This window comes from Physella acuta, unplaced genomic scaffold (genome assembly GCF_028476545.2).
Source record: "Physella acuta isolate Inbredline_101_S28 unplaced genomic scaffold, ASM2847654v3 ptg000952l, whole genome shotgun sequence".
NCBI classification, from domain to species: domain Eukaryota; kingdom Metazoa; phylum Mollusca; class Gastropoda; family Physidae; genus Physella; species Physella acuta.
Window position 1 is genome coordinate 96,587 of NW_026732469.1, and position 23,284 is coordinate 119,870.

The following is a 23,284-nucleotide window of genomic DNA, read 5'->3' on the forward strand; positions in this document are numbered from 1 at the left end:
ATGTCTGAGAAAATACACACATTTTATTACACTTGTGTACTACATTTGCATAGTACTGCTGACCCGAAAATTCGGATACAGGATCATGCCTGTAGAACGTCCCTGAGTCTATCCAGCTCTGATGTTGTCGAACTCACGATAAGGAAACTGCTAGGCATAGTGCTGACCACATTATCCATTGGTATGCTGATGCCGCTGAAAAAGGTGATTCTACCTCACCTGCCCCATGGAAAGGGTACTTTACTTTTACTAACAGATCATGTACTAAATTTCATCTAAAGACTGTGATGACATATACGGTTTTAGTAGTTTTACAAGTTTTTTTTTCGAGTCTTGTTTATGGGTATCTTTGTATTTATACAAAAGAAACGAACAAAATAATTTAATTTCTTTTAAAATCAAAGTCACGTCGTCTATTTTATAACAATATGAATTTTTAAAGTTTTTTTTTATTTCTTATAATTATCAAGTTTTTTTGGGAATATATCATATTTTTTAAATAAATATTTATAACAACTAAACTTGTTACGGATTTTTGAATCTTATGAGATCAAAGACAGGTTTTCGAGTCGCCTACTTTATTTAACCATGTGTCCTCTTAGATACTTAGATACGTGAATTATGTAAAGTGGTTTAGAAGCTGAACCTCTCTTTGATGTGTACATTCTGTAAAGTAGATCCGACGCTGTGTGATTGTGGCTAAAAAAAGCCCCGTTAACATATTTAAACGGCGTATGCCTCGCTTGTGTTCAATTGAGTGGACAGTATAACAAGAACACACGCACGAACATACTGGGACAGCTTACGTTTCTACCTGTTAAAGATGACCACCGTAATCAAAGTTGTTCTGATCTTTGCCGCGTTTGTTGTGACGGCAGGTGAGTGGTAGAGCGCTAGTATGCTAATTCGAAAGTCTTACCTTAATTTAGGCTAGCTATAATTTACTACATGATTATCTCCAATGAAAAAGACTCGACACTTAGTCCTCGTTTACGTCGGCGGTTCCTATAGGCCCTACCCATGAGTTATATGTTACAATACAATCATTCACCAGAAAATTTATATATATAATTCTCTTCTTGGAGACGTTAGAAAACAAGCTGTAAGCGCGTCTTGCAGTCCCCTCTCTTCATCTCTAGGAAGTCTGGTGAGGTTTGGTTCACGCTAAATGTTTACAATCGTAGAGCCGGGTTTACTGACGGCTATTAAGGCCAGATAATCTAGCTTGAAACGATTTTAAACTTAGGGGACGTAGCTAAGAGGAGGTTACTTTCACGGGGTTGGGGGGGGGGTGGTTTAGGGGTTGCGGAAAAGGATGGGGGGGGGGGGGGAATTATCGTCCTTAACGACTTACTGATTGTGTTTTAAAGCAAATATTTTCAGTGACAGCAGTGGTACTGTCGAATTCACTAATTATGAATCACTGAAAAGTAGAAAATAAAAAAACTAAATAGCGGCGTCGGCGTATGATACGCCGCGGGTCGGCTCGTATTATTTAATACGCTGGTGTTAAATACTGTTCTCAATACGTTTTTCTATTCTATACTCTTTACACAAAGTTTACTGCGCCTATTTGCGACAAATCCTATAAATTAAAAAAAAATGTTATCCGTCTTAAATTCTCTTGCATAGTTAAGTTCCCTGTGCATTTAACAAATGAAATAAAGATTATTTTTTGTATTAAAATTCCATTTTAAACCATCAAATTGTAATAGTTTTATTTTTGCTTTATGATTTAACGATATCATTATTTACAGTAAAATATAATTCATTATATTGTGATAATTATAACTAGTTTCAAATGTATCTTGATAACATCTATTTTATTAGCCTTGGTGCAATAAAACACCATAAGAACAGTCACATGTTTTTAAAATCAGAAAGCCCCAACAAATAAGTCCCACTAAGTAAATCCTTGTCCATGACTTTAAATTGTACATATTACTTGTGGAATTAGAAAGCCACGAGGAATGCACCGCACTTAAGGAATGCGTGACTCCTGGCATTAAACAATTCTTGCCTCGTCCATACTACTACATAGACAGTAAAACACTGGAAACATTTTGTAGGTGAGTATCAATCCTGACTGTTTATATATATTTGATTATAACTTTAAAATATTATGACGGAGGCAATATTATCAGTCAAATTGGCATGTTCTTAGACTAGCGTCTAGAGAAGTTAGAAGAATAGATTTACACAACAAGTTTAACAAGAATGTCGAACATGAAATAATCCATCATTTTTAAAAATATTTTTTACCCAGAAATAGTCAAGATAATTACCATCAGCGGCTCTATATATTTCAACTTTTAATTTTAAAAGTAAATACACCTGTATTAAAAATTTTTTTTAAAAAATTATATATATATATATATATATATATATATACATATATATATATATATATATATATATATATATATATATATATATATATATATATATATATATATAAAGCTATGTATGTGTGTCTGTCCGTGTGTCTGTCATTTATGCATTACTACACCTCTCATCACATCGCCGTGAAACTTTGGGAAGTTGTTGTGAATATTTCTGGGAAGGATTCTGCGGAAAAAAATTCAAATTCGCATGGGTGGAGCCCCTGCAGGGCGCAATTTGTTTTTCTCTTTATACGGTTTATAAAAATTAAAATAGATTTTGGTTTGACACCATTCATCCGATCGCCATCAAACTTTGGTGAGTTCATTAGAACACTCTTTGGAAGGGTTCAGTAAAAACATTTTTAATTTCGCAAGGGCGTCGCCACGGGAGGGTGCGATCCTTCTCTTTATACGATTTATAAAAAATGATAGTCAGATGCGGTTCGACACCGCTTATCAGCGTGCCATAAAACTTTAGGGAGTTGATGAATACTCCCGAAATCAACCCTGTTGATTTGTGTAACTTTAGCGAATGACGCAATCTGTATCGTTGTTTCTGGATGCTCTGGGTTATCCTGTTTGTTATTTTTAAGGAGCCAGCGGCCGTACGCTGCGCCTCTGTGGTAGTGTTTTCGGGGAGTTCCTGAGAGTGCCCCTCTACGTTTCTGATACATGGGCGGTCACGAAGTGTGTTCTACCTCATTGTTTCGATGAGTGATTAACGTACATTCAAGGATTTCAAGCGATAGTGTAGGTAAACCCGTGTCCCGTTAATTATGATCCTAGCGCAGGCATTGTTTACATTTGAATGTATCAGTTTTAGATAACAATGTCACGCGTCTTAGTACATAGAATTTGCAAGGCATTGATGAAACCCTTCTTATATATTTCGTCAGACTTTCTATTATCCCCGAGGCAACGCGTGGGGGACGTATACTAGTATAAAAATAAAAATACATAAGTAAAATGTTTAAAATATTTAAATAAATAAATTAATGAATAAATGAATAAATCTATAAATAATCGAATAAGATAACAATAAATTGAAAGAATGAATGAATGAGCAAATGAACGAACGAACGAACGAACGAACGAACGAACGAACGAAAGAACGAACGAACGAACGAAAGAACGAACGAACAAACGAACGAACGAACGAACGAACGAACGAACGAACGAACGAACGAACGAACGAACGAACAAACGAACGAACGAACGAACGAACGAACGAACGAACGAACGAACGAACGAACGAACGAACGAACAAACGAACGAACGAACGAACGAACAAACGAACGAACGATCGAACGAACGAACGATCGAACGAACAAACGAACGAGCGAATGAACGAACGAACGAACGAACGATCGATCGAACGAACGAACGAACGAACGAACGAACGAACGAACGAACGAAAGAACGATCGAACAAACGAACGAACGAACGAACGAACGAACGAATGAATGAATGAATGAATGAATATATATATACGAGAAAAATGGCCCGTTGAGGAAGGATACAACGGGCGCTAGGTTGATAGTGCTGTCTATTTTCTCTAAACTAAAACCTAACCCCCCCCCCCCCCACACACACACACCCCAAAACATGTCTACCGTCAGATTCAACGAAATATAATTATATACTTTTTCCAGTGTCCGCCCCCTCTCAGAAAATTCTACCCCCGCCCCCCGAAAATTTCAAGTACCCCCACCCCTATCCGGGGAGGAAAAAGTCTGAAAGAAACACTGGTCGCGTTTGTAGATCATACAATCTAAAGGAAGAACCTGGGCGTGGCTTCGTTCCTACCGGAAGAGATGCATGAAAAAAAACTGCGCACGCTAAACACTTTTTAGATTAGAAAAAGTTCCTCCCTCCGGGGAGGAAAAAGTCTGAAAGAAACACTGGTGTCGCGTTAGCCACTACCCTAAGAATTGCATGAAAGAAACTCTGCACTCAAACCACTTTTTAGATTAGACACATGAATTAGGCGGTAATTTTATTATAGAGTATCGATGACGACATTTCTTTTGAGTTGGGGGGGGGGGGGTTCGGCTTAGACGTTCTTACGCGGGGGATGGGCTTCGCCCCTGCCCGATGAATTGTATGAAAGAAACTCTTCACGCAAACCACTTTAAAGATTAGACAAAATTGGCTTTTTAATTCAATGTTTACTCGAGAATCAATGACGTCATATTATTGTGAGCACTCTCCGGCTTGAGATTATTTTTTACTATATGCTAAATGTGATGTCGTATTTCGTTTCCGTCATACTCTGAAAGTTTTTATTTTGCTTGTGTTTTCTCTAGAGCGTTCAGATACATAGGCAGATACATAGACAGACAGCGAAGCTATAAGTATTTATATATATATATATATATATATATATATATATATATATATATATATATATATATATATATATATATATATATATATATATAAACTAGCGGGGATAGAAGAAAGTTTGACGAAATGTATTAGAAGGATTTCACCAACGCGTTACCAATCATATGTTCTTAGACGCGTGACCGTCTTTTCTAAAAGTGAGTTATTTAAATGCAAACAATGCCTGCGCTTAAATCATAAATATCGGGATACGGGTTTACCTACACTACCGCATGTAAACATTGAGTGTACATTAACCACTCACCGAAATAATGTTAGAACACACTTCGGTGACCGCCCATGTGTCAGAGACGCACAGGGGCACTCTCAGGGCCCCCACCCCCCGATTAGACTACCGCATAGGCGCGGCGTACGACCCCTGGCTCCTTAAAAGTAAAAGGCGCCATCGTGTCAAATAGCATTAATACTAATAGTTTCGCTTTCTGTCTATGTATCAATCTGACAAGAACGCTCTCGAGAAAACACAAGCAAAATAAAAACTTTCATAGTAATACGAAAACGAAACATGACGTCACATTAAGTATAGAGTAGAAAATAATATCAAGCAGGAGAGTGCACACAATAATATGACGTCATTGATTCTCGAGTAAACATTGACTGGCTTGTCTAATAGTAGATGCTTAATGCATCATTCGCAAAGTGACGAAACTCTAGAGGATGCTGCTCATATACAAAAAATTATTTTTTCATCTTTGGCAAGGTGACGAAACAGTACAGAAGGATTTCCTCGCGTTACAAAGTTATTTTTAGAAGCCTGTTGTAGTTTTACCGCTGAATATAGTAGTACCCCTTACTCGCTATGCAGGACGCTCGATTAACTGATGCCAAGTGCCAACATAGTCGCTCTAAAACTCTGGGCGTCAAACCGGGTATTGACGAAAGTTGTACCCTATATGGCGCCGCCCATAAGAAACTTTAGTTTTCTTTTTTGCAGAAATATTCTCGGCAGTATTCTCATCTACTCCCTAAAGTTTCATGGCACTCGGATGAACCGCATCCGAGTTTTATTTTTTATATACCGTGTATAGAGAAAAAGAATTGCAGAACCCTAATATTGAGTGATCTAATAATCTCCCAAAAGTTTCATGGTACACGGATGAACGGTGTGAAACCGAAATAGACTTTTATTTTTATAAACCGTATATAGAAAAAAATCGCAGTCTCCCGTGGCGCCGCCCTTGCGAAATTTAAAAAGGATTTTATTTAAAAAAAAACCCTTCCCATGAATTGTTCTTATCAACTCCCCCAAAGTCTCATGGCTATCGGATAACGGTGTCACACCAAAATCGACTTTTATTTTTATAAACCGTATATAGAGAAAAATCGCACCCTCCCGTGGCGCCGCCCTTGAGAAATTAAAAATTAATTTTTACATAACCCTTTCCTAGAGTTTTATAATGAACTCCTCAAAGTTTCATGGCTATTGGATGAACGGTGTCACTACAATTCACTTTTATTATTTTTATATTCCGTATATAGAGAAAAATCGCACCCTCCCGTGGCGCCGCCCTTGAGAAATTAAAAATGATTTTTGTACAGAGCCCTTTCCGAGAGAGTTCTAATCAACTCCCTAAAGTCTCATGGCTATCGGATGAACGCTGTCAAACCAAATTCGACTTTTATTTTCATATACCGCATATTGAGAAAAAACAAATCGCGCCCTGCCGGGGCGCCACTCCGGCGAATTTGAATTTTTTTTTTCCGCAGAAACCTCCCCAGGAATATTCTCAACAACTTCCCAAAGTTTCACTGCGATGTGATAAGAGGTGTGGTAAAGCATAAAATACACACACACAGACACACAGACAAACACAGACAAACAGACACACAGACACACATACATTGCTTTATCTCTCTCTCTCTCTCTCTCTCTTTATATATATATATATATATATATATATATATATATATATATATATATATATATATATATATATATATATATATATATATACTCCCACGACGCTACTATTAGTGAATTGAATGATTACATCTATTGTGTGAACGCCATTGCATGGGGCTGTGATGATGATTCCATTGTGCATTATCATGAGGAGACAATTACACGGGGAAAGTATGTCTGCACCAGTTCTGTGAAAAAAGGTTTGGCTATTCTCAATTAAATCATGTATTTCCCTGTGTTGGGAGCCTCGGCCCAAGTTTGCCTGTTCGAATAGACCCCATTTTACTGATGCCAGCGGTGGTAGACAGCTATTAATTGTAAAACCTTTTCAAACATACTCAGACCGCGAACTTACCAAAAAAGACCAATTTTTGTAATTCTCGGTAGATTTTCCCCCAAAATGTAAACCCAAAGATACTTCATCCTACTTATCTGGATATGACGCATTCATTTACTAAGTGAAGATCTTCCTCTTTCTTCTATTTTAACTTGTTGATGTTTGCCTGTTTTCATTCATTTGTTTCCATAGCATTTGTCCACCCAAAGGTAAACAACAAGAGTGTAGTTGTTTGATTTTGGTGTTTGCTGTACTAGATACGTTGTTGTCCCAAACTATCAAGCCTCATCTGCCTGGGGGTTCTATCTCGGGAATTTTAAGTATAAAAACCATGCGATATACACATACTACACCATACACAAACATAAGAACCCACTCCTTGAGGCATATAGAACACGGAAAAACATACCAAATAACTCGATTCGCGGCTACCTTTTAAAACTCAAGGCATAAGAATAAAACCTATGCCAACTCTTTTTCCAACAATGCCTATGACAAATATGGACACTCTTTTGTGCTCCTCACAACATCACATTACACCACTTGACACCATATCACCACAAATGACAAAACATCACAACATATGACACCACATCACTTCACATCTCAGTACTACATATAATATCACATCAATCATAACACACACGCATAACATCACACCACATCACAGCACAGCACACCACATCACATAACACCACATAACACGACATCACAAGACATCACATCACAAAACATCACATCACATAACACGAGATCATATGACATGATATGACATGACATGACATGACATGACATGACATGACATGACATGACATGACATGACATGACATGACATGACATGACATGACATGACATGACATGACATGATATGACATGACATGACACCACACCACACCACATCACACCACATTACATTACATCACATCACATAACACCACTTGAACACCACTCCAGGACAAAAACAAGAACAAGCTAAAACTAATGAACCCAACCACATAACTCCCATACGCCTCCTTATGTATTAAATTCCTGGTCAAATTTCATCCTTAAATGCACAGTTTAAATTGACATGTTTTAATATTTATACTTATAATTTATCTTACTTTTCAAACATTTTATTCTTTAAACTTTTTTTACTAATGTTTAAAAACCTTTTAATGTGAACAGCTGTTGACGATTTGACTGCTTCACGATGCCTAACTGATAAGAAGAAGAAGGAAGAAGTTGAACATGCAATAGATTATTGTTCGTGGATTAGCTATATCTATCCTTACAATCTCATTGAGGACGTGTGCCAGTAATAAAACTTAATATTATAGTTTAGATAAAACATTATGTGACTTGCTGTTTAACTGTTTAAACTAATGACGTATGCGTCAGACGTTGTATGGGCAAGTAAAACACATAATATGCAGATTGGAATTATAGTTTATAAAATAATTCATTAAGAAGATTCAGTTTTATCGATACGAGAAATATCTTAAAATATATTTAGAATTAAATATATATATATATATATATATATATATATATATATATATATATATATATATATATATATAACATATTTTAAAATATCTTAAAATATCTTTAGTATTTATATATATATATATATATATATATATATATATATATATATATATAAATATATATATAAATATATATATAAATATATATAAATAAATAAATATATATATATATATATATATATATATATATATATATATATATTTACAGAAATTTTACCTAATTTAGTGTTTATGATATTTATTTTTTAGCATCAATTATCCTTAGATCAATAATCCTGATATAATTGTATTGAAATCATTGGCATTGTGATAATTTGTAATGAGATCATTTATCCTGAGATTATTTGTCTTAGGATCATTTAACCTAAGATCATTTAAGTTTTGTCTTGGGATAATTTATCCTGAGATCATTTGTAAGGAGGATATTTTTCCTAAAAACATAACCCTGAATCTATTTCAAATCTACAAATAGCCTTGGATCACTTATGCAGAGCTGTTATGAAACAAAGTTGACTGCTTTTTGTGGTAGAGCTGGAGGGGACTTCTACAGCAGGCTAATCTGGGAAGAGTTGGAGGGACCATTTTTTGATTATGACTGTAAATTGGAGGAGGAAAACCATAAAGGTCTAGATAAAGATAATTTAACGTGTCAAAATTTAAAAATGTTTTATAGAAATTTAAAAAAGGGTTATTGAACAATATAACTAGTATTAACATTTGCAGTTACATCATTTTGATTTAAATTCTGTCTTAATCAATTGATGAGCATTATTATAATAAGTGAAAACACTTTTGGATGTGTATCTCGTATCACAACACGCAAATAGTTACACATTTTATTATTTTAGTAAGCTGGAAAAAATGTAATCTACTTACTGAATGCTTGGAGCATAAGATATTCAACTCTATAAATGAATTTTACTACTTCATCGACAATACAACACTCGCAGCCTTTTGTGAGTAAGTTGCAAATTTTTCCACCGGTTAGATTTAAATAGAATAATTTGGGGGATGTATTCTTAATTCATGACAGTATGTTTATGTACTCATTGATAGAGACATTGGAAATCTAGAATCACACGAGAAAACTCTTTAAAACTATAGTATACATAAACATAAAAATAAGCATAAGCATAAGCGTAAGCGTAAGCGTAAGCGTAAGCGTAAGCGTAAGCGTAAGCGTAAGCGTAAGCGTAAGCGTAAGCGTAAGCGTAAGCGTAAGCGTAAGCGTAAGCGTCAACGTAAGCGTCAACGTAAACGTCAACGTAAACGTAAACGTCAACGTCAACGTCAACGTCAACGTAAACGTAAACGTAAAAGTAAACGTAAACATAAACGTAAACATAAACGTAAACATAAACATAAACATAAACATAAACATAAACATAAACATAAACATAAACATAAACATAAACATAAACATAAACATAAACATAAACATAAACATAAACATAAACATAAACATAAACATAAACATAAACATAAACATAAACATAAACATAAACATAAACATAAACATAAACATAAACATAAACATAAACATAAACATAAACATAAACATAAACATAAACATAAACATAAACATAAACATAAACATAAACATAAACATAAACATAAACATAAACATAAACATAAACATAAACATAAACATAAACATAAACATAAACATAAACATAAACATAAACATAAACATAAACATAAACATAAACATAAACATAAACATAAACATAAACATAAACATAAACATAAACATAAACATAAACATAAACATAAACATAAACATAAACATAAACATAAACATAAACATAAACATAAACATAAACATAAACATAAACATAAACATAAACATAAACATAAACATAAACATAAACATAAACATAAACATAAACATAAACATAAACATAAACATAAACATAAACATAAACATAAACATAAACATAAACATAAACATAAACATAAACATAAACATAAACATAAACATAAACATAAACATAAACATAAACATAAACATAAACATAAACATAAACATAAACATAAACATAAACATAAACATAAACATAAACATAAACATAAACATAAACATAAACATAAACATAAACATAAACATAAACATAAACATAAACATAAACATAAACATAAACATAAACATAAACATAAACATAAACATAAACATAAACATAAACATAAACATAAACATAAACATAAACATAAACATAAACATAAACATAAACATAAACATAAACATAAACATAAACATAAACATAAACATAAACATAAACATAAACATAAACATAAACATAAACATAAACATAAACATAAACATAAACATAAACATAAACATAAACATAAACATAAACATAAACATAAACATAAACATAAACATAAACATAAACATAAACATAAACATAAACATAAACATAAACATAAACATAAACATAAACATAAACATAAACATAAACATAAACATAAACATAAACATAAACATAAACATAAACATAAACATAAACATAAACATAAACATAAACATAAACATAAACATAAACATAAACATAAACATAAACATAAACATAAACATAAACATAAACATAAACATAAACATAAACATAAACATAAACATAAACATAAACATAAACATAAACATAAACATAAACATAAACATAAACATAAACATAAACATAAACATAAACATAAACATAAACATAAACATAAACATAAACATAAACATAAACATAAACATAAACATAAACATAAACATAAACATAAACATAAACATAAACATAAACATAAACATAAACATAAACATAAACATAAACATAAACATAAACATAAACATAAACATAAACATAAACATAAACATAAACATAAACATAAACATAAACATAAACATAAACATAAACATAAACATAAACATAAACATAAACATAAACATAAACATAAACATAAACATAAACATAAACATAAACAAATGTTTCCAGTGTCCGCCCCCTCTCAGAAAATTCTACCCCCACCCCCCAAAAAATTCAAGTACCCTCACCCCTCGCCGGGGAAGAAAATGTCTGAAAGAAACACTAGTCGTATGTGAAGATTATATAAACTAAAGGAAGAACCTGGACGGGCTTCGCCCCTATCTGAAGTGATGCATGAAAAAAACTGTGCACGCTAAACACTTTTTAGATTGGAAAAAGTTTCTCCCTCCGGGGAGGAAAAAGTCTGAAAGAAACACTGGTGTCGCGCTTAGCCACTACCCGAAGAATTGCATGAATGAAACTGCAAGCAAACCACTTTTTAGATTAGACACATTAATTAGGCTGTAATTTTATTATAGAGTATCGATGACGTCATTTCTTTTGAGTTCTCAGACGTTCTTACGCGGGGGTGGGGCTTCGCCCCTACCCGAAGAATTGTATGAAAGAAACTCCTCACGTAAACCACTTAGATTAGTAAAAATTGCTTTTTTATTCAATGTTTACTCGATAATCAATGACGTCATATTACTGTGTGCATTCTCCTGCTTGATATTATTTTCTACTATATGTTAAATGTGACGTCATATTTCGTTTTCGTTTTACTATGCATGTTTTTATTTTGCTTGTGTTTTCTCTATAGCTTTCTTGTCAGATAGATACACAGACAGATAGATAGATAGACAGACAGCGAAACTATTAGTATTAACTATTAATATATATACGAGAAAAATGGCCCGTTGAGGAAGGATACAACGGGCGCTAGGTTGATAGTGCTGTCTATTTTCTTTAAACTAAAACCAAAACCAAAATCACCACCTTAATTCAATTTAACCGGAAACGAAAAATGACATTGAAAACGGATTTTTATCCAGAATCGGTACTTTAATTTATACAAAATATAGTCATAGGCATATCCCTAAACCATGCACCTAATCTCATTCATGACAAAAGTCGCATTTAGAGTTTCTTTCAGGCAACTCTACTTGGGAGAAGGGGGCTCCACCCCCCCCCCCAACCCAAAATATGTCTACCGTCCTATTCAACGAAATATAATTATATACTTTTTCCAGTGACAGCCCCCTCTCAGAAAATTCAACCCCCGCCCCCCAAAAAATTTAAATACCCCCACCCCTCTCCTGGGATGAAAACATCTGAAAGAAACACTGGTCGCATTTGTATATCATACAAACTAAAGGAAGAACCTGGACGGGGCTTCGCCCCTACCGGAAGAGATGCATGAATAATAATCATTAAAAAAGTTTAAAAAAACCCACGTTTTCTGATTGAACTAAAAAGTAGAAAATAAATACTATACATCACAATAATGCAAGCGATCACTCTACTATAAGCGATGAAAAACGTGGGGCGCCGAAGTAAAAGTTATATTACTATTGATTAGATAATACTATTGACTTTTATTAGGGAGCTTGTAGAGAGTCAACAGTATTAGAAACTGTAAGAAAATCACGGCGCCCCACGTTTTTAGTTCAATCAGAAAACGTGGGTTTTTTAAAACTTTTTAATGATTATTATTTTCTACGTTTTAGTCTTTGTCTGTTTGTTTGCATTGAAATCTTGCTATCGATTTTATCTTTTCACTTTTTTTTGGGTAAACGAAGACAACTCGTAAAAAGACAACTCGTAAAAAACGAGAGACCCTTTCTTCTTCGGTCTCAATCGCAAGTGAATGATTGTCAGAGGTTAGTTGATAGCGGTTAGGACGAGGGCTGGTTACTGACTAGAACACATAGATTTGAACCCGTGTGCCCCAATCGTGTGCCCAACCACTCGACCATATCGTCTCCCCCAAACTGGCCACCAGTGGTAATAGTTACCTCCTGTAAGTTTAAAGTCGGTTCAAACTAAATTATCTGCCCCTAAGCCTGTCGCGACGTGGGATCGTTCGCTTCACTGCGCGCGGCAAGAGAGAGGCGAGCTACGCGTCGCTCGTTTTTTTTTTCTAATGGCTCGCAGAGGAGAATTATATATATATATAGATTATATAGCGGTCTAAAATGCTCAATAAAATGTTTCCATTGATCAATTTAGTAATAATAACAATTGAATATTCTATGGTCATCCAAAAGAAAGCTTCCCTGAAAATTTCAGCGCGCTAGCTAACTGGGAAGTGCCAGAAATTTTGATCGCAAGATTTGATTGGAAAAACAAACAAACAAACAGAGAAAGCAAGTTAAAGAAAACGTGGGAAAAAAACTTCGCCCCTACCCAAAGATTTGTATGAAAGAAACTCTTCACGTAAACCACTTAGATTAGACAAAATAGGCTTTTTAATTCGATGTTTAGTCGATAATCAATGACGTCATATTATTGTGTGCACTCTCCGGCTTGATACTATTTTCTACTATATGCTAAATGTGACGTCATATTTCTTTTCCGTATTACTCATGCATGTTTTTAATTTGCTTGTGTTTTCTCTATAGCGTTCCTGTCAGATAGATAGATAGATAGATACATAGATACATAGATAGACAGACAGCGAAACTATTATATAGAATATATATATATATATATATATATGTATATATATATATATATATATATATATATATATATATATATATATATATATATATATATATATATATATATATATATATATATATATAATTTTTAAACTATCCCACATGACCAAAGTGAATTGAATACACATACCGATTGTCTGACAAAACACAAAGACTGTGGCATTAGCGAGATTGTGAATTCCTATGAGAATGATGTTACAATTGGAAATTATTTCTGCACTGATGAAGTGAAAAAAGGTATGGTTATCGATAATCAATGCAGCGATTTTTTTTTTTGTGGGTTAGTAGACCCAGATCATTGTGGCACTGTTCAAATTGACCCAACACTGTGATACGTACATATTTAGAAAAAATCTTTTGAATACCCATCTTAAAGCTTTTTTCTGTGACCAGATTTTACTTACGAAATTATGTTCATAATCGTTTTTCACCTCTTAGTAAAGGGTTGTACAAAATAGACTTTTTTAAAGGTCTGTACTACATTTTATCCTTATTGCTTAATATTATCAATGTGTTTTACATAAACAGCTGTTGAAGCTCTGACAGCCTCACAATGCCTCATCGATAAGGAAAAGAAACAAAAGGTAGAAAAAGCGAGGAGGACGTGTTATAATACCGGCCGACGTTATGAAACAAATGACAATGAAGCAAGGTGCAGGTAAAAAATCGAACAATTTTACCTTACTACTATTGATAGTTTGGTTCAAATATACTGTTTGTTACCTGCCGTGAAAACAATAATGTATGCAACATTTAATTTAAATTTATAGTGAAATTTAAAAAAAAAAATTATAATATTTTGATTTTAATAAGACTTTATGAATAACAGCAATAAAATATATTTAGAGTTACTGCATTATTTTAATGAAAAGGTTAAAGGTTACTTTAGTGAAGATCACTTCCGGTTTATTATGCTATTAATTGTTACGTTTCTGAGATATGCTTGTATTGAGATCATTTTTCTTGCCACTATAGCTTTAAATCTATTCACAGATATGTATCTGCTTATTCTCTTCCTTGATTATCTATCTGAACATAACAATTCCGGAATAAAATGTAAATTTATATTGATTTGTGTGAACTAGTTTTCTGAACAGAAAGAAGGACTGTTATGAGCTGGAACTGACGGCCGTTTGTGGTAAAATTGGAGGGGAATTCTACAGCACATTAATCTTTGAGCATGAGGAAGGAGACTATTACCACAAGAATTGTATTAGGATCGAGCTTGCAACAGAACATTGGTACGTTTTGACATCTACTCAGGTGAAAGGAGAATCCTATGTGTGCGGTATGTGCTAGCTAGTCAGGTATGTCGTAATTTATGAGACGGCCTGGCCTAGAGATAAAGCGCTAAGCTACTAAACCGAAAGTTTCGCTTTCGAATCCGAGTTCAAGTCAGAAGTACGTCCCTGAGTCTACCAATCTCTGATGGGTACCTACCTCACGTTAGCGAAAACACACTATATTTTCATCTGAAACAGACTGACTTTACTTCGTCTGTTCAGTGTGCCTTGGGCAGTGTTTTTTTCATACTTTTTCTCGGGGGGGGGGCACTTAACATTTCAGCGGAGGGAGTGCGGACACTGGTATATCTATATAAATTCCATTTCATTCGGGGTGGGGGGGGGGGTGGGACGGTAGACGAACATTCGGGTGGGAGGGGGGGGGGCTCCGTCTGGAAGAAACTCTGGCCTGGGGCACGAACGGGAAAAGACGATGATGTCATAAACTGAGACAGGTGTAGGAATCTACACCCCGGTGTGTAAGATTAGCGAGAACCGTAGTTTATATCAGTTATGTTATAAAGAAGTGCCCAGTGAACCTATTTTCTGTATGTAATTGACGCCGATAGCGTAATTGTACGACGAATTAAGATAGTTTTAAAAAAATATTGGGGAATAAGTGTAGATATTGAGATAAAAAGAGACGAAAAGAAAGTTTAAAAAAAAAAAAAATCCAGCTAGATAACTAAATTGGTCTACAAACTTTATTAAGGTATTACTTTTACACAACTTTGGATAACTAATGGTGTATTTTTTATTTTTTTCCACAGAAAATTGATAAAGGCCGGATAAAGTATTGATTTAGACCAGGGGTCTCCAAACTACGGCCCGCGTGCCGGATGCGGCCCGCGAGGTCCTCTCATCCGGCCCGCGGAGATCTTTCTGTCCAAGGAAAAATCGTTTGTTGCTGATGGCCGAGGAACTATGCCCAGAAAAATCAAAGACGTGTCTGGAACTGAAAATTTATAGTTAAAGCGGCCCTCAGACTGAAAAGTTTGGAGACCCCTGATTTAGACGATACTTATATATAATGTATCTGCCAATAAAAGTATAGATAATAATATCAGTTTAGATATTTTATTTAAGTGTATGTTTCTAGGTGTCTTGTAACTTTCCTGGGTGGGGATAGGCTTATATTTTCGGGGCGTTGGGGGGGGGGAGGGACGCTTAAACTTTCGGAAGGAGCGGCGAAGGGACAACTATAAAAGTTTTATATTCCTGCATTTTCTATATAAATTGTATTCCTTTTTCCGGGTGGGGGGGGGGGGGGGGAATTGGGGGGGGGGGAGGGCGGTGGGTGGACGTGATTCAGGTGTGCCGGTATGGGGGAAGGGGGAGATTCCTTCCGATTTGATGCGAGAAAGAAATTCTGGTATTAATAAAGCCTCAGTAAAAATCAATTTTAAAAAAAATTTGAACTAAACAGATGTAAAACAAATGTGTTTTTTTTTAAAGAGTTACATGTCTGTACTGTTAGTTATTCTGCTGTATCGTGTAGTTTATATCATGTACCGTGTGTGACTAAAATGTAACATTGTAACACGGACTTTAAAAATTGGCTTAAAAAGTGTGACGTAAGTTCAGGACTATCCCTTAGCTAAATATAACCCTATGACAACATTTCTTATTCATGAATGCATGTTGTTTAAGTTGTTAATAGAAAAAAATTGAGCCAATATAATAGCAGTATCTATATAGATTATTTTTAAAAACCAAATTTCTTGTAACCAACACTCTTATTAAAAAGATAACGTAATGCCAATTTCAGTTTCTGTGTTCATTTTATTTTTAATGGAATAAATATTGTTGGGTCCAATCTTTATTTCTTCGTTATTTTTTGTTATGCTGCAAGCTAGCTGTTGTTTCTTTTGGGGATGTCTTTCCTAGATAAATTGCTGTCCCCAGCTATCGAGCCTCATCTGCCCAAGGGTTCCAACTCGAGAATTTTCGGTTAAGCAACCGTGAGCTTTACCAACTCAACCAACTCAATTCAAAAATAAAATCCTGTACATTCAGTGACTGATAAATACTGCGCATCAGACTTTTCAAAGATGGAAGTGTGTACTTTTTCACCAAATTAAATCGTTAATGTTTTAAACCTTGTTGGTGCGTAGATAAATCGCTTAACACATAGAATCCAATTGTATTAACGGATAATGATCGATTAAGTAACAGTAGAATAAATACCCTTAAGAAATTGTGACCATTCACTAAGGGGAAAGTTCAGTGCCCCCCCCCCCCCCCCCCCCGGAGAAAAAAGTCTGAAAGAAACACTGCCCAAGCTGCCCAAGGCACACTGAACAGAAGAAGGGATAGCGTGATTTCCCTAACGTGAGGTTAGTTAAGTGATTAATTAGAGTGTTAAACAGTCTTTTAAGAGCAAATTTGACAAATCCCGACGAGGGTGGAGGACAGGGGGGGGGGGGGGGGGGTGACACCATAACGTACACCTGCTAATGATAAAGAAAACATGCTTCATCAAGCAGAATTTATAACCGACTATAGATAAAAATCGTTAATACTATATCTGAGCACAGTTTAAAGCAATCGCCGTGGGGGAGGGGTGAGTCCGGGGAAGTTACATTAACTTAACGTTGCAAAAGTTACCTGAGGTAAACGGTTTGGTTGAGAATCGTAATTATTTATGTGTTAATTCATGTAGGGGTGGGGGGAAGTAAAAAATATATGTGAATACATAAAGGCCTACACATGTGTACCTCGCCACGTCACTGTCAAAGTCAAAGTAAGGTATTACAAACGTGACAGAAGACCAGACTAGTTACTTTAGTTTAGAGCTGAATTAAATCGCTGTTCTGAAGTGTGAGGCTATACCTGGTCTAGGGATTCATTATTTAAAAACATTGATTGTTATTGGTTGACTAATGCGAAAGATGTACTCACCACTTTAAAGTACAGTTACATAATGTTAAAACGTATATTCTTGTGTTGCTTTAATTAATTAAAAAAATATTAAAATATAAAAAGAGACGAATCTGATTTTAAGTTACCTATATTTTTACTTTCTCGTATACATAGTATAGAGGAAGTATTGTAGACCTAATCGTGCACAAAAATTACATGGAATTTTCAGTTTTCATCGTTTTACTTCTCAGTACTTCATCATATACGGAATGTAGGAGATTTATTTTAATCGAGTAAAAATTTTAAATGCAGTTTTATAAAGAGTTCGGCGTTTTACGCGTAATCGAGTCGGAAAAACTGGACTTAGCAATTCTGTCTGTGTGTGTATGTGAGTTTGTAAACATGATAACTTGAGTACCGTTACAGCTAGGTTGATGATAATTTATATACATGTATTAAATCAAAGTTGTAGTTATGTGTCAACTTTTCAACGATTTCCGGTAAACGGAAGTGGAGTTTATTCTCTTTTGAGTTTTTCAATAACTTGAGTTGTGAGTTTTCAAGGACGTGTAACATCTTCATTACTGTAGAACTCTCCAATGTTTAGACTTTATTAAATGTCCACAACGTATTAGCTGCTGGCTACTGTATAGCATAGACGGCTAAAATTAAAACAAGATCACAGAAAACTTCAAATAAAAAAATTCATAAAAAAAAGCGTTTTAATAACAAGCTTTTATGTAATAATGCACTGAAAAGTAGAAAATAAATTATACACTACTATTTAAATAACTATAAAGAAAAGCATGGGTCTCTTCCTAAACATTAGTAAAGGTATCCAATAGATACTAAAGTAACCCACGCTTTTCTTTATAGTCATTTAAATAGTAGTGTATAATGTATTTTCTACTTTAATCAAATTTAATGTCATAATGCATTGTCTTCATGTCTTGACCCACGTACCAATTACGAACCGTATCTGTCAGTTAGAAGTGTCCGAATTTTCGCTCCGGCGTTTCGATCTAGACTGACGACAGACAGACAGACAGACAGACAGACAGACAGACAGACAGACAGACAGACAGACAGACAGACAGACAGACAGACAGACAGACAGACAGACAGACAGACAGACAGACAGACAGACAGACAGACAGACAGACAGACAGACAGACAGACAGACAGACAGACAGACAGACAGACAGACAGACAGACAGACAGACAGACAGACAGACAGACAGACAGACAGACAGACAGACAGACAGACAGACAGACAGACAGACAGACAGACAGACAGACAGACAGACAGACAGACAGACAGACAGACAGACAGACAGACAGACAGACAGACAGACAGACAGACAGACAGACAGACAGACAGACAGACAGACAGACAGACAGACAGACAGACAGACAGACAGACAGACAGACAGACAGACAGACAGACAGACAGACAGACAGACAGACAGACAGACAGACAGACAGACAGACAGACAGACAGACAGACAGACAGACAGACAGACAGACAGACAGACAGACAGACAGACAGACAGACAGACAGACAGACAGACAGACAGACAGACAGACAGACAGACAGACAGACAGACAGACAGACAGACAGACAGACAGACAGACAGACAGACAGACAGACAGACAGACAGACAGACAGACAGACAGACAGACAGACAGACAGACAGACAGACAGACAGACAGACAGACAGACAGACAGACAGACAGACAGACAGACAGACAGACAGACAGACAGACAGACAGACAGACAGACAGACAGACAGACAGACAGACAGACAGACAGACAGACAGACAGACAGACAGACAGACAGACAGACAGACAGACAGACAGACAGACAGACAGACAGACAGACAGACAGACAGACAGACAGACAGACAGACAGACAGACAGACAGACAGACAGACAGACAGACAGACAGACAGACAGACAGACAGACAGACAGACAGACAGACAGACAGACAGATAGACAGACAGACAGACAGACAGAGGAAGTGAGTTAAATAAAAGCTTGTAAAAGTAGTGTCAACTAATGATAAATAAACTTCAATTACCGTTTCGTATTGATTAATAAAACGGGAGTGATCTCCCCTAAACTTTCTAAAATATTCTTATCTGACTCTACGGGAGATGGCAAATCACGATATAGACATGATTTTTAATCCATTTTTAATTACTTAAACTTAAAAAAATAGAATAGAATCTCGTAGAAAAAAGAATTGCACACCATCGGCGTGGTTAGCTGAGGGAGGGTGGGGGGGGGGGAGGGGGTTGGTTTTTTTTTTAAGTAGAGCTGAAATAAATTGGGGATTACAGAAAATTTAAATGATACCGGAAAAGTTATGTTGATTACAATGAGCCACATCAAATCAAACATTCTTCCCTTTCAAACATCTATATCTATTGCAGTCCTTCCACAGTTTTTTTTTTTAAATTTATTTATTCTAAACATTTAAAATATTTGGTGGTTCTACACAGCTTCAAAGACATATGACTTGTTCCAATGATAATTTACTCGAGGGCTGATAGAATGATGTGGGGAAAAAAATAATCAAGGGAAATAATTTACAAATTAAATTTGATACAATTCAGAAAAAGGATAACCACATACTGAAAACATTTAATATAATATTTAGATCTTTGTAATAATATTTAAAAATAGTTTATTAAGTTTCTATTTAAATTAGATAAAAATACTGACCCATTTTAGAATCTAAATAAAATTTTGTCTTTAATATAAAAAACAAAACCTTTTAGTTTTATTTCACAAATTTTATTTATTAAAGATAACCAATTTTGAAAGTCGTTTCTCCTTTGTCGGTTGTTTTTCGATAAAGTATCTCAGATTTATCTCGATGTATAAATTAAACGTACCGAGCTTTCTTACTTAATTTTATTTTTCAAGTGCCAAAAAAAAAATTAATCAAACGTAGTAAAGCGTGCGGAAGATAAGTACTCTATAAACCAGGGGTCGACAACTTGCGGCTAGCGGCTATTTTGATGTCGAGATGTGGCTCTCCAGCTCCTTGCACAAATATTAATAGTTATTTTATTTTCAAAACTTATTAAAAATTATATAAATAAAAACTACTTTAGTAGGATAAAAACACTCATCAGAGAATTTTGGGGGTAGGTAAGGAGAGAGTATACCGACAGCTGACAGCCGCTTGAGCACCAGGCCCAGCCCCAAAGTCATGCTGTGACCAGCACAGTGGCAACGGTTCCATTATTGCAACTGCCGACTCTTTCGAATATCATTAAATGGGAAATGCCAGTGGCGTAGGCAGGAGGGGGGGGGGGGGTTAGGGGGGGTCATACAACCCCCATAGACCCCTCGGTATCTATATAAAGTATGAGAGGGGTGCAAATCGAAAGTTTGAGGGGGGGGGGGGTGCAAATCGAAAGTTTGAGGGGGGGGGGGGGGTGCAGATCTAAATTTTGTCCCTGGGTAAAAATTTGACCCCCCCCCCCCATGAGACGATCCTGGCTACGCTACTGGGAAATGTTATTTTATACAGAATGCATTTTTCTATCTGTCAGTATGCATTAATTTGACTTAAGTGACGTGTTTTTTAAAGTTATTAGCTTCCTACGGTTGAGCAGGTGGGGTACGAATTTACTATGCGTTCAGTGGGGTGGAAGATAAGCCCAGTGAGAACCGAAGACAGAAGCGACCGATATCCAAGCCAGTTAATCGGTGCTTGTCGTGTTGAGGCCTGCCTGGCTATGGGAGATACCTCCTGAGGGTTCCATGACAAATGATCTCAGACAAAATATCTCACGGACAAATGATCTCAGGACAAATGATCTCAGGACAAATGATCTCACGGACAAAAGATACCAGGACAAAATAAATCAGGACAAATGATATCATGGACAAATGATCTCAGACAAAATATCTCAGACAAAATATCTCACAGCAAAATTCTGATAGTATGTACAATGATTTTAGTTGATTTGAATTTGTTTTTATTGACTGTCAATATGATTTTGATTACTTTTTTTACGCATCATAATTATGAATATAATGAATTTGTTAAACTTAACAAACCATCAAAAGATTTATTAAACTTAATCTTTGTAATAGCATTCGATTTGAAAAAGTAAAAATTAAAGCAAACTTTCTCCTTTAGCCTGAAAGGTATAATAAATGATAATGTATAAAAAAAAAAATAAAGTAACGGTAGCTATACAACATTAATGTTCAACACATGCGAAATATCTATCAAAAATGTGAATGGGTCTTCAGGTTCGTAACGTAAAATTATTGTTTTTATTCCATCATCAACACAAACATAACGCTTACGTTTTTTTGCGGACAGCGCATCTTTATGATCACACCTCTCCAATACTATGTGATCATGTATTGTGTCAACTCTTGCTCGACATGTTCTAACTTCACAGTTCCAAATATCTTTGCCTGCTGCTCCACGTATGGAGAGATGACAGTTACAATTTATAAACATAAATTCACCAGAAACTAATGTCCTATACCCTTTCTGCGAGGTAACCAAAGAGGCAATAACTGAATAATCACCACTGACACTGCTTTGTTTGCATGCACATTAAGACAAACTAAGCTCCACGATGACCGCTGTCGTTTATATAAGCATAGGTCATCTGATCACTAAGGTGTGACCGACGCATAACAATAGACTTTAGATGCTAGTTGTATTGTCCATGGAGGGCGGATGTCTTTCCCTTAAGGCATGTCCCTGCCATCGAAAGAGGCGGCCACCTTGATACGAAGGTGTGTCTGTATTGTTATTTCATTCATTTTGATCTAGTTTCGTCCACCTGACATGTTAGGATTTTCTCATGTTTGGCAGGTTCACCTACGCTGTCTATCGAAAAAATTTCTTTAATCTTCGCATACTATATTATTAATCATAATTTTAAAATGTTTAGTGCAGTATATTAAATTTATACGGCAAACATTTCTTACAGGTATCATATAGGCCTATAAACAATATTAATCATAGTAAACAAAACCATATGACAGTCAATAAAAATTAATGTTAAGATCAACTAAAATCACCCGAT

At 35.1% G+C, this 23,284-nt stretch overlaps 1 protein-coding gene across 1 annotated transcript; it reads left to right on the top strand.

Moving 5' to 3' along the window:
• The first annotated feature begins 768 nt into the window (after nt 1-768).
• LOC131953781 (uncharacterized) lies at nt 769-15,367 on the top strand. The gene is made up of 9 exons (XM_059317151.1): nt 769-878; nt 1,958-2,069; nt 6,766-6,893; nt 8,198-8,327; nt 9,032-9,183; nt 9,408-9,519; nt 14,181-14,305; nt 14,597-14,726; nt 15,154-15,367. The coding sequence occupies exons 1-9, from the start codon at nt 824-826 to the stop codon at nt 15,365-15,367; spliced, it is 1,158 nt and encodes a 385-aa protein (XP_059173134.1). The 5' UTR covers nt 769-823.
• The last annotated feature ends 7,917 nt before the right edge of the window (nt 15,368-23,284 follow it).